This window comes from Coregonus clupeaformis, unplaced genomic scaffold (assembly GCF_020615455.1).
Source record: "Coregonus clupeaformis isolate EN_2021a unplaced genomic scaffold, ASM2061545v1 scaf0038, whole genome shotgun sequence".
Classification (NCBI taxonomy): domain Eukaryota; kingdom Metazoa; phylum Chordata; class Actinopteri; order Salmoniformes; family Salmonidae; genus Coregonus; species Coregonus clupeaformis.
Window position 1 is genome coordinate 183,658 of NW_025533493.1, and position 12,950 is coordinate 196,607.

The window sequence follows — 12,950 nt, forward strand, 5'->3', positions numbered from 1 at the left end:
GACCGATACCTGGGTGACGTGTGTGCTCAGTAGATCAGACGATCACGGATAAGAGCAGGCACGTACTGTAGCCCATCTGGACACTGAGGTGGAGAGGGATCCGTGCGTAATGCCTGCTCTATATCCGCGTCCATCGCCCATACTACTGGCGCCACAATGCAGGAGGCCGGCAGTATGGGGGTGTTGTCGCTGGGCCTCTCCTCTGTGTCATACAGCCGGGACAGTGCGTCTGCCTTCACGTTCTTCGTACCCGGGATGTATGATAGAGTGAAATCAAACCGGGTGAAAAATAGGGCCCACCTGGCCTGGCGAGGATTCAGCCTCCTCGCTGCCCGGATGGACTCCAGGTTACGGTGGTCCGTCCAGACGAGGAAAGGGTGTTTTGCCCCCTCAAGCCAATGCCTCCACATGGTCAAGGCTCGGACAACAGCCAACAGCTCACGATCACCAACGCTGTAGTTCTGCTCTGCCGGGCTGAGCTTCTTCGAGAAGAATGCACAGGGGCGGAGCTTGGGTGGCGTGCCCGAGCATTGAGACAGGACAGCTCCTATCCCAACCTCGGACGCATCCACCTCCACTACAAACGGTAGTGATGAATTGGGGTGGGCCAGTACTGGGGCTGAGGTGAACAGACCCCACAGTTTGCTGAAGGCCAGGTCAGCCTCAGCAGACCAGCGGAGCCGGGACGGCCCACCCTTCAACAGGGAGGTAATGGGAGCTGCGACCTTGCCAAAGCCCCGGATAAACCTCAGATAGTAGTTGGCAAAGCCAAGGAAGCGCTGCACCTCCTTAACCGTGGTTGGAGTTGGTCAATTACGCACGGCTGAAATGCGATCTCCCTCCATCTCCACACCTGAGGTGGAAATGCGGTATCCAAGGAAGGAGACGGACTGCTGGAAAAACATACACTTCTCTACCTTAGCATAAAGGTCATTTTCCAACAGTCGGGCCAGCACCTTGCGTACCAGGGACACATGCTCGGCGTGCGTAGCGGAATACACCAGGATGTCATCGATGTAGACCACTACACCGCGACCAAGCATGTCCCGAAACACCTCGTTCACAAAGGACTGGAAAACTGAGGGAGCATTCATCAAACCATAGGGCATCACCAGGTATTCATAATGCCCCGTGGTTGTGCTGAATGCTGTCTTCCACTTATCTCCCTCTCGGATATGCACCAGGTTGTACGCACTCCTGAGATCTAATTTGGTGAAGAAGCACGCCCCATGCATTGATTTAATCACTGAAAGAATGAGAGGGAGAGGATAACTAAATCTTATTATCTCCCTGTTCAGTAGTTGATAATCAATGCACGGGCGCAGACCTCCGTCCTTCTTCTTCTCAAAGAAGAAACTTGAGGAGGCGGGTGAAGTGGAGGGACGTATATACCCCTGGCGCAGGGACTCAGTGACATATGTTTCCATAGTCACCGTTTCAGCCTGTGACAGGGGGTATATACAGTGAGGGGAAAAAGTATTTGATCCCCTGCTGATTTTGTACGTTTGCCCATTGACAAAGACATGATCAGTCTATAATTTTAATGGTAGGTTTATTTGAACAGTGAGAGACAGAATAACAACAACAAAAATCCAGAAAAACGCATGTCAAAAATGTTATAAATTGATTTTTTCATTTTAATGAGGGAAATAAGTATTTGACCCCCTCTCAATCAGAAAGATTTCTGGCTCCCAGGTGTCTTTTATACAGGTAACGAGCTGAGATTAGGAGCACACTCTTAAAGGGAGTGCTCCTAATCTCAGTTTGTTACCTGTATAAAAGACACCTGTCCACAGAAGCAATCAATCAGATTCCAAACTCTCCACCATGGCCAAGAACAAAGAGCTCTCCAAGGATGTCAGGGACAAGATTTTAGACCTACACAAGGCTGGAATGGGCTACAAGACCATCGCCAAGCAGCTTGGTGAGAAGGTGACAACAGTTGGTGTGATTATTCGCAAATGGAAGAAACACAAAAGACCTGTCAATCTCCCTCGGCCTGGGGCTCCATGCAAGATCTCACCTCGTGGAGTTGCAATGATCATGAGAACGGTGAGGAATCAGCCCAGAACTAAAGAAGCACATTAAGGTCCTGGAGTGGCCTAGCCAGTCTCCAGACCTTAATCCCATAGAAAATCTGTGGAGGGAGCTGAAGGTTCGAGTTGCCAAACGTCAGCCTCGAAACCTTAATGATGTGGAGTAGATCTGCAAAGAGGAGTGGGTCAAAATCCCTCCTGAGATGTGTGCAAACCTGGTGGCCAACTACAAGAATCGTCTGACCTCTGTGATATCCAACAAGGGTTTTGCCACCAAGTACTAAGTCATGTTTTGCAGAGGGGTCAAATACTTATTTCCCTCATTAAAATGCAAATCAATTTATAACATTTTTGACATGCGTTTTTCTGGATTTTTTGTTGTTGTTATTCTGTCTCTCACTGTTCAAATAAACCTACCATTAAAATTATAGACTGATCATTTCTTTGTCAGTGGGCAAACATACAAAATCAGCAGGGGATCAAATACTTTTTTCCCTGAATGTAAGTGTATGTAAACTCTACCCGGAGGTTTATCGCACAATCCCCCGCCCGATGAGGTGGTAACTTAGTCGCCTGCGTTTTAGAGAACGCTTGCGCCAGATCGAGGTATTCAGGGGGAATGCGCACGGTGGAGGTACTGTCTGGACTTTCCACCGTGGTTGCACCAACCTGTGACCACCCTGTGTAAACCCTCTGCGGCCATGAGAAGGTGGGGTTGTGGAGTGCTAGCCAAGGGATACCTAATACCACAGGGAAAGCAGGAGACTCAATAATGGAAAAAGTAACCTGGTGCAGTAACTTCCTTAACCAACCCGGACCCTAATTGTTGACTATCAAGTGCTCTGATGGGGTGTGGAATGGATAGGGGTATCAATGGAATGCCTATACGGTGTGCGAATGCCCTGTCCATAAAGTTCCCAGCTGCGTCTGAATCGACAAGGTGGTGTTGAAGGAGTTAGGCGCAGGAGAGTAAATCACAGAATAACAGGCTTTAATCCGCAAAATCCAGGTTTGCGCAGAAATGCGTCAAACACACTTCAGGGCACAAAACAGGCGCACTGGAAAATACAAGGCACACGGGAAAACTCCCGTCGATACAAAATACACGCGCTTCACTAACCTACACAACAAACAATCACCCACACAGACAAGGAAGCAGAGGGAACACTTATACAATGACTAATGAGGGAATAAGGACCAGGTGTGTGTGATTGAAGATGGAGTGATGATAAATGGATTGGCAGTAGTTAGTAAGCCGGTGACGCCGAACGCCGAAACCTACCCGAACAAGGAGGGGAGGCAGCCTCGGCGGAAGTCGTGACAGGTTAAATAAAATAAAATAAAAAAACTGACTCCAAAGAAAAGTAGCCTAATCAATTTCAACAAAATTACTATTTTCAATTGTGGAAAAATTATAGTGTAAATAGATTACAAAACATGTGGATGACAGGGATTTCCCCAAAACAAAACAAAAAAACAAAAAACAATTTCATATCATGTACCTGCTTGTAAATAATTTACTTGTGAACTTAACATATTTTGGCAAATATTTTCTCAGTGTACATTTCATGTCGGATACACTCCCATTCACACAACTCTGCCCCTCTGTTTCCTCTTGTATCTAAAATTAGCCCCAGTCATGTTATATTGATGCAACTCTGAACAGCCTCCTGGTGAGAGAGACCACATTTGAACTGTTCGGAAGAAGAAACCCAAAGAGAGGCGGACTTGCTCCTCTGCTCCAACAGCGCATGCATCCCAAAGAGGGTCTCTGAAGGACCCTAGTGGAATTTAGGAAGTCAAGTTGAGCGGTCGTACCGGGTCTTTTCTCCGCCTCTCTCACTAACACCACAGACTGGCACAATAAATGGCCTGGATTCAGCTGATCCTGTTAGAAGGCCAATAAAACGGCCAGCTGCTTTGTGTGCAGGGAGGGAGGAAAGATGAACACTGCCAGCAGTTTGCTGCGACGCTTAAAGGAGGAAGCCGAGCAGAAAACCAATACATCACAGGAGCCACACTGGGTAACTGAGGAAATGTGGACAGAGGGAAGGAGTGAGAGAAAGAAAGAGAGAGGTCTTCTTTAACCGACTGCTGTTGAACTGTTTTTAAAAATGTAGGTTCCAGTTTTTAAGAATGGATATGAGCTGAGGTAGCAGTTAATTAATTCAGTCAATTCGTGCTTTGGCCAGCATGTAAATGTTATTTCCTGTTGGATTGGGATGGAATGGAGTGTCACAGAGGGAAGTCACTGGCCAAGGAAATCTCCATACAGCCAGCCCAGGTCACATGGTCAGACTGGTATAAAAGGCAGTCCTGACTGTGGATTGTCAAAGAAGGCCTTCCATAGCCTGGCCAAGAAAGTGCTCCTTCATTGAGACAAAATGCTTTAGTGCAAATGGATTGGATTGAACTAAGCCAGGGGATCTGTGGTTTCTGTTCGAGCTCCAAGAAGGTTCCCCTGTAAACTCTGACATGGATTGGAAAAGGGTTGTCATATAGTATTTCCATTGGCACCCGCTATCAGTTCAAGTAAAACAGTCCTTGGTTAAGGTTGTATTATTCCAATGGAAGTTTATGAATTGTTCTGGATGAGGAAAAGGCATCTTACTCCATCTAGTGGTCAGTCACACACACACCAAAACATTCTGTTTGTATAAACAAGGCGTGTTACATTCCATAGAGATGTGAAAAAAATATACATTCCATTACATTTCCAACTAGGGAGTCTTTAGCTTTACAGCATTGTGTCAGGTTCACTTGTGCCCCCTCCTTACACACTTGAACATAAACAAGTAAGGATTTGTCAATGAGCTGTGACGTGCTGTCAGAGTCAGACTAATGGGTTGTGGAAGAAGTTGCGTATGTGCTGAGCCAAGGCGTGGCCCACGATGGGCTCCAGTTCATGGGTCCCTGCGTTGCACAGCTGGTGGATAATGGAGTAGTGCTGGAGCAGGGCCATGGCTTTGACCTTCCCTACCCCAGGGATCTGCTGAACCAGGGACATGACCAGGGGGTCCAGCAGCCGAGACACACTCCTCCTGCGGAACAGGTTGTCTTTACTCGCTCCGTGAACCTGCAGAGGAGACGACAAAATTCATCAGTCAATCGGCATGCACAGTTAGACTATTGAGGTTGATCTGACTGTATGTCAGATTGAGTTTAACACATATTTGTGGAATCAGGATCATCTTTGCAAATTGACAATGCTAGACGAAACGCTTCACTCATTTTCTCTCGTGTGTGAAAGTCTAACTTACTATCCGTGTGAGTAGCTGGGAGGCTTCCAGCTGGCTGGCAGCAGGTAGCAGTTTGAGACCGAGCTTACACACCACAAACTTCTGCATGGCTGGAAAGTACTGTTCACTGAGCCGGGTGTTCTCCACCACCACGATGTCCTGAAGGCTGCTGTTGGCCTTACACAGATAAGATTAGAACATCACCATGGAGAAACAGAAGATGTACACTACCGGTCAAACGTTTTAGAACACCTACTCATTCAAGGGTTTTTCTTTATTTTTACTATTTTCTAAATTGTAGAATAATAGTGAAGACATCAAAACAATGAAATAACACATATGGAATCATTTGACCATGCTTGTCACTTATGAACATTTTTGAACATCTTGGCATGGTTCTGTTATAATCTCCACCCGGCACAGCCAGAAGAGGACTGGCCACCCCTCATAGCCTGGTTCCTCTCTAGGTTTCTTCCTAGGTTTTGGCCTTTCTAGGGAGTTTTTCCTAGCCACCGTGCTTCTACACCTGCATTACTAGCTGTTTGGGGTTTTAGGCTGGGTTTCTGTACAGCACTTCGAGATATTAGCTGATGTAAGAAGGGCTATATAAAATAAAATTGATTGATTGATTGATGTAGTAACCAAAAACGTGTTAAACAAATCAAGATATATTTTATATTTGAGATTCTTCAAATAGCCACCCTTTGCCTTGATGACAGCTTTGAACACTCTTGGCATTCTCTCAACCAGCTTCATGAGGTAGTCTCCTGGAATGCATTTCAATTAACAGGTGTGCCTTCTTAATGAGTTTGAGCCAATCAGTTGTGTTGTGACAAGGTAGGGGGGGGGGGATACATAAGATAGCCCTATTTGGTAAAAGACCAAGTCCATATTATGGCAAGAACAGCTCAAATAAGCAAAGAGAAACGACAGTCCATCATTACTTAAAGACATGAAGGTCAGTCAATACGGAACATTTCAAGAACTTTGAAAGTTTCTTCAAGTGCAGTCGCAAAAACCATCAAGCGCTATGATGAAACTGGCTCTCATGAGGACCGCCACAGGAAAGGAAGACCCAGAGTTACCTCTGCTGCAGAGGATAAGTTCATTAGAGTTACCAGCCTCAGAAATTGCAGCCCAAATAAATGCTTCACAGAGTTCAAGTAACAGACACATCTCAACATCAACTGTTCAGAGGAGACTGTGAATCAGGCCTTCATGGTCGAATTGCTGCAAAGAAACCACTACTAAAGGACACCAATAATAAGAAGAGACTTGCTTGGGCCAAGAAACACGAGCAAGGGACATTAGACCGGTGGAAATGTGTCCTTTGGTCTGGAGTCCAAATTGGAGATTTCTGGTTCCAACCGCCGTGTCTTTGTGAGACGCGGTGAGGGTGAACGGATGATCTCCGCATGTGTATTTCCCACCATAAAGCATGGAGGAGGAGGTGTTATGTTGTGGGGGTGCTTTGCTGGTGACACTGTCTGTGATTTATTTAGAATTCAAGGCACACTTAACCAGCATGGCTACCACAGCATTCTGCAGCGAAACGCCATTCCATCTGGTTTGGGCATAGTGGGACTATCATTTGTTTTTCAACAGGACAATGACCCAACACACCTCCAGGCTGTGTAAGGGCTATTTTACCAAGAAGGAGAGTGATGGAGTGCTGCATCACATTTACATTTTACATTTTAGTCATTTAGCAGATGCTCTTATCCAGAGCGACTTACAGTTAGTGAGTGCATACATTTTCATACTGGCCCCCCGTGGGAAACGAACCCACAACCCTGGCGTTGCAAGCGCCATGCTCTACCAACTGAGCTACAGGGGACTGTTATCAGATGACCTGGCCTCCACAATCACCCAACCTCAACCAAATTGAGATGGTTTGGGATGAGTCGGACCGCAGAGTGAAGGAAAAGCAGCCAACAAGTGCTCAGCATATGTGGGAACTCCATCAAGACTGTTGGAAAAGCAAGAGTGAGAGAATGCCAAGAGTGTGCAAAGCTGTCAGCATGGCAAAGGGTGGCTATTTGAAGAATCTCAAATATAAAATATATTTTGATTTGTTTAACACTTTTTTGGTTACTACATGATTCCATATGTGTTATTTCATAGTTTTGATGTCTTCACTATTATTCTACAATGTAGAAAATAGCAAAAATAAAGAAAAACCCTTGAATGAGTAGGTATTCTAAAACTTTTGACCAGTAGTGTACTTTGTATCCATCATTAACTCAAGTGTTTCCTTTATTTTGGCAGTTACCTGTAGCAGCATAATCAAGTCGTAGTGGTTTAATGGTGTAGTGCCAAACACCAAAAGAAGACTTATATTTCTAAACCGAACAAGGTTTCTTTTGTAGTTGTTACCAACCACATTGTCAGTTTCAAAGACATACAGGATGCATCTCTTGTTAAATGGATGAAAGTCCACCACACCAAGTTCTCCCTCAAATATGTTTTTCACACTTCCAGTTCCTGGAATCAAGAATTCAACAACACCACATTCAAAATTAACAGACTGGAAGAGAACGGTTGTCACTAGTTACCCCAGCCACAAAGTCATAATTATAGCTAAACCCTGCCCATTTCTACACTTCATAAAATCTGATTTTAAACCTAACCTTAACCACACTGCCAACCTTATGCTTAACCTTAAATTAAGTTGACTTTGTGTCTGTGCTATCTAGTGAAAACCAAAGAGAACTGTCTTGCTGCTGTTTCCATTATTCGAATAAACCTGGGTCAATGGAAACCTGCCTACTGGCTGTCCGCCGGTAGTATCGATTGTTTGTTCCTACCGGTAGTATTGATTGCTTGTTTGTTTGTCTAAACGTGTAAATGCTTGCTTAAAATGGTAACACAAGTAGAGGAATAAAATAAAATACACATGAATGGAGCTATATAAAGGGAGTACCAGTACCAGATCAATGTGCAGAGGTATGAGGTATTTGAGGTAGATACTGTATATACATGAAGGCAGGGTAAAGTGACTAGGCATCAGGGTAGATAATAAGAGTAAAATAAAGAACAGAGTAGCAACATCAAATGATGAGTGTACACGTGTGTGTGTGTGTGTGAGTGTGCGTGTTTTTACTGTTTGCTAAACAGTAGCAGAGTGAACAGTCGATGGCTTGGGTGGCTAGAGTCTTTGGCAATTTTTCGGGCCTTCCTCTGACACTGCCTGATATAGATGTCCTGGATGGCAGGGAGCTCGGCCCCAGTGATGTACTGGGCTGTCCGCACCACCCTCTGTAGCGCTTTGCGGTCAAGGGCGGTGCATTTGCCATACCAAGCAGTGATGCAGCCAGTCAAGATGCTCTCGATGGTGCAGCTGTATAACTTTTTGAGGATCCAAGGGCCCATGCTAGCTTGCTTCCAAATGTTATATTCCTTCCTTTCTGGTCCAATAACTTATATCTGCAGACTGCGGTTACTACATGACACGATCACTACATGCATGAAATCACCTTTCAGGATTCTTAAATTCAACACGTTTTGTCCAATATCTCAAGATAGGGTGGTCATATTGTTATTGCATTTTCAGGGCTGATGTAGGACAAAGAGATGATTCAAATAAAAAACATTATGAAATTAGAATTCAATATTAGGCAAATGTGGCACGTAATATGCAAATGGTACAATACAGAATACATAATTACAGTAACTTAAGATCAATTATTTAAGGTAGAGTGGTCATATTATTAACAAATACTCATGCTTTATGCAAAACTGAGATTGTAACAATTTCTGAAATTAGGATGGAACTTTTTATACTACTTTATGCAAATGAGATACATTATGTGCTAATTATTATGTACAGAATGATTTTAATACAGCATGTTAAGCCCATTCATTTAAAGTATGGTGGTCATATTGTTAACATACACTAAGTGTACAAAACATGGACACCTGCTCTTTCCATGACATAGACTGACCAGGTGAATCCAGGTGAAAGCTATGATCCCTTATTGATCACTTGTTAAATCCACTTCAATCAGTGTAGATGAAGGGGAGGAGACAGGTTAAAGAAGGGTTTTGAAGCCTTGAGACAATTTAGACATGGATTGTGCATGTGTGCCATTCAGAGGGTGAACGGGCAAGATCAAATATTTAAGTGCCTTTGAACGGGGTATAGTAGTAGGTGCCAGGTCAATCAATCAAATTCAATCAAATGTATTTATAAATCCCTTTTTACATCAGCAGGTGTCACAAAGTGCTTATACAGAATCCCAGCCTAAAACCCCAAACACCAAGCAATGCAGATGTAGAAGCACGGTGGCTAAGAAAAACTCCCTAGAAAGGCAGGAACCTAGGAAGAAACCTAGAGAGGAACCAGGCTCTAAGGGGTGGCCAGTCCTCTTCTGGCTGTGCCAGGTGGAGATTATAAGACTACATGGCCATTAAGGCCAGATTGTTCTTCAAGATTTTCAAACGTTCATAGATGACCAGCAGGGTCAGATAATAATCACAGTGGTTGTAGAGGGTGCAACAGGTTAGCACCTCAGGAGTAAATGTCAGTTGGCTTTTCATAGCCGAGCATTCAGAGGTCGAGACAGCAGGTGCGGTAGAGAGAGAGAGAGAGGGAGGGAGTGAGAGTGAGAGTCGAAAACAGCAGGTCCGGGACAAGGTAGCATGTCTGGTGAACAGGTCAGGGTTCCATAGCCGCAGGCAGAACACTTGAAACTGGAGCATTGCACGACCAGGTGGACTGGGGACAGCCAGGAGTCATCAGGCCAGGTAGTCCTGAGGCATGGTCCTAGGGCTCAGGTCCTCCGGGAGGGAAGGGAGAGAGTGAGAGGGAGAGAGAGAGAGAATTAGAGGGAGTATACTTCAATTCACACAGGGCACCAGATAAGACAGGAGAATTACACCAGATACAGTGAGGGAAAAAAGTATTTGATCTGATTTTGTACGTTTGCCCACTGACAAAGACATGATCAGTCTATACTTTTAATGGTAGGTTTATTTGAACAGTGAAATACAGAATAACAACAGAAAAATCCAGAAAAACGCAAACGTTTTGAAGTATTGAAACCCAACCACATGGATTTCAATGAAAAGTATTTCAATAAACATGGTGAATGTATGAAGCGAACATAATTTCAAATAGGCTACATGTCATTTTAAACAGCAGGAGCCAGGCAGGGAGCCTAAAAAGGAACGAAAATGAATTATTTAGGCTATATTATTTCAAGGCTATAGCCTACAAAGAAATACATTGTGAAGCATTTGTGAGTGCGACACAATAGGCTGGTAGGGACATAAAGCAAGCAGCATGTCACGGTTTCGGCCGAGGCTGCCTCTCTTCCTTCCCGGAATACTAGCTGCCACCGTTGCATGTTTCTATGTTCGTTTGCTTTTGTCTGATTGTTGTTACACCTGTTATCGTTTAGTGTAATTAGTGTCCTATAAGTTCGCGTTGTGTTTGTCGAGTGTTGTGTGTTATTGTTTTACTGTCGTGCCGGTAGGCTGTATTTCTACTGTTTGCTCGGTTGAGCTATTTCTCCATATTGTTTGGAGTGTTTTGTCGCACCTGTTAGTGCGCCCGTTATTTTCGCCTACGTGCGGAGTTTTCGCCTCAGGGCATTTATTCGTGATTGTTTTGTGTGCATCTACTAAAGTCTGTTGGACTAACGTTCTGCGTCCTGCGCCTGATTCCACCACCACACCCACCTACATCTACCTTGACAGAATAACACACCACAAGAATGGAATCAGCAGGAGCCGCAGCAGCACAGGCGACGCTGGAGGACCGGGTCCGCGAGCAGAATGACCAGATCCTGCGGATGGGGTCCGCACTGCAGGAGGTGATCACCACCATCCGAGGCTGGGAGACCCGAGGACACCTCCCCACCATCCTCCCTGCCCGCACCATCGGCAAGTCAGCCCATTCCCGCTCCGGAACCCAGAGGAGTTCGACTCTCGCTCCCGAGGGCCTACGATGGGACCGCTGCCGGGTGTCAGGGATTCCTTCTCCAGGTGGAGCTTTACCTGGCCACCGTGCACCCGGGCGCCCTCGGGACACGAGAGCGTGTCCGCCCTGATCTCCTGCCTTTCCCGGTAAGGCGTTGGAATGGGCCAACGCAGAGTGGAGGAGAATCGACGCTACCACCATCACCTACGACGAGTTCTCCCGCCGCTTCAGGGCGGTGTTTGACCATCCCCCGGAGGGGAAAGCGGCGGGGGAGCGTCTGTTCTGCCTCCTGCAGGGGAAGAGGAGTGCCCAGGAGTTCGCCTTAGAATTCCGTACTCTAGCGGGCGGATGCAGGGTGGAATGAGCGGGCCCTCATCGATCACTACCGATGTAGTCTACGTGAGGACGTCCGTGGGAGCTGGCCTGTAGGGACACCAGCCTCTCGTTCGACCAGTTGGTCGACATGTCCATCAGGCTGGATACCCTGCTAGCTACCCGCGGACGTCCCGAGGGGGTCCGTCCATTTCACCCTCCAGCGCCTCCAAGCCGTGCCCCATGGAGCTCGGGGCGCTGGCGCTAGAGAGAGGAGGGTCGGATGACGAGGGGGTCCATCTCCTGCACCAACTGTGGTCGGGGAGGACACACCGCGGCTAGGTGCTGGGGATGGCCTCCTAGGGGAGAAGACGACAGGTCCCGCACTGGGGAGTCCTTCCAGGTGAGTAGGCGCCCCACTCACCCAGAGCTCTCTGTTGCACACTTCTGTATGCCTGTGCGTTTTCCACAGGTAGCACCTCATTCCCAGCATAAGGCGCTGGTAGATTCAGGCACGGCTGGGAATTTTGTTGATAAGAAATTTTGTTTCGCCTTAGGGATTCCCCTTCTCCCTGTTGACGTTCCCTTCCCCGTTCATGCCCTAGATAGCCGTCCGTTGGGTGCGGGCTTGATCAGGAGGTCACGGCGCCACTTAGGATGTGTGCGCAGGGGGGGTCATCAGGAGATGATCCAGCTATTTCTGATCGACTCGCCTGCGTATCCGGTGGTGCTGGGCATGCCCTGGTTGAGTACCCATAACCCATCTATTTCGTGGCAGGAGAGGGCTCTGATGGAGTGGTCTGCCCACTGTGTGGGTCGATGTTTAGGCGTTTCCGTAGGGGCTACCTCGGTGGAGAGTCCAAACCAGGTGCCCGCATTGCACGTTCCCCCTAAGTATGGGGATTTGGCTATTGTGTTCAGTAAGTCGAGGGCGACGCAGTTGCCTCCCCATAGGCAGGGAGATTGTGCGATAGACCTCCAGGCAGGAGTTGCGCTCCCACGGAGCCATGTGTATCCTCTGTGTCAGGAGGAGAAGAGAGCTATGGAGACTTACATAGACAAATCTCTGAGACAAGGATACATACGGCCCTCCACTTCCCCTGCGTCCTCGAGTTTCTTTTTTGTGAAGAAAAAGGATGGGGGGTTACGCCCGTGCATTGACTACCGTGGTCTCAATCAGATCACGGTGAAGTACAGTTATCCACTCCCGCTGATTGCGACCATGACGGAGTCATTGCACGGGGCGCGTTTCTTCACTAAATTAGATCTCAGGAGCGCGTACAACTTGGTGCGCATTAGGGGGGGCGATGAATGGAAGACAGCCTTTAGTACCACCTCGGGCCATTACGAGTATCTTGTCATGCCATACGGGTTGATGAACGCTCCTTCAGTTTTCCAATCATTCGTGGATGAGATCTTCAGGGACATGCAGGGGCAGGG

The 12,950-nt window shown here is 46.7% G+C and overlaps 1 protein-coding gene across 1 annotated transcript; it reads right to left on the reverse strand.

Moving 5' to 3' along the window:
• Positions 1-4,869: 4,869 nt before the first annotated feature.
• LOC121577160 (Fanconi anemia core complex-associated protein 24-like) lies at positions 4,870-7,826 on the reverse strand (the record flags this gene model as incomplete). The annotated part of the gene is made up of 3 exons (XM_041890936.1): positions 4,870-5,112; positions 5,297-5,452; positions 7,599-7,826. Coding segments are annotated over 3 exons (627 nt in total), but the record flags the coding sequence as incomplete, so codon positions are not given.
• Between the last annotated feature and the right edge of the window lie 5,124 nt (positions 7,827-12,950).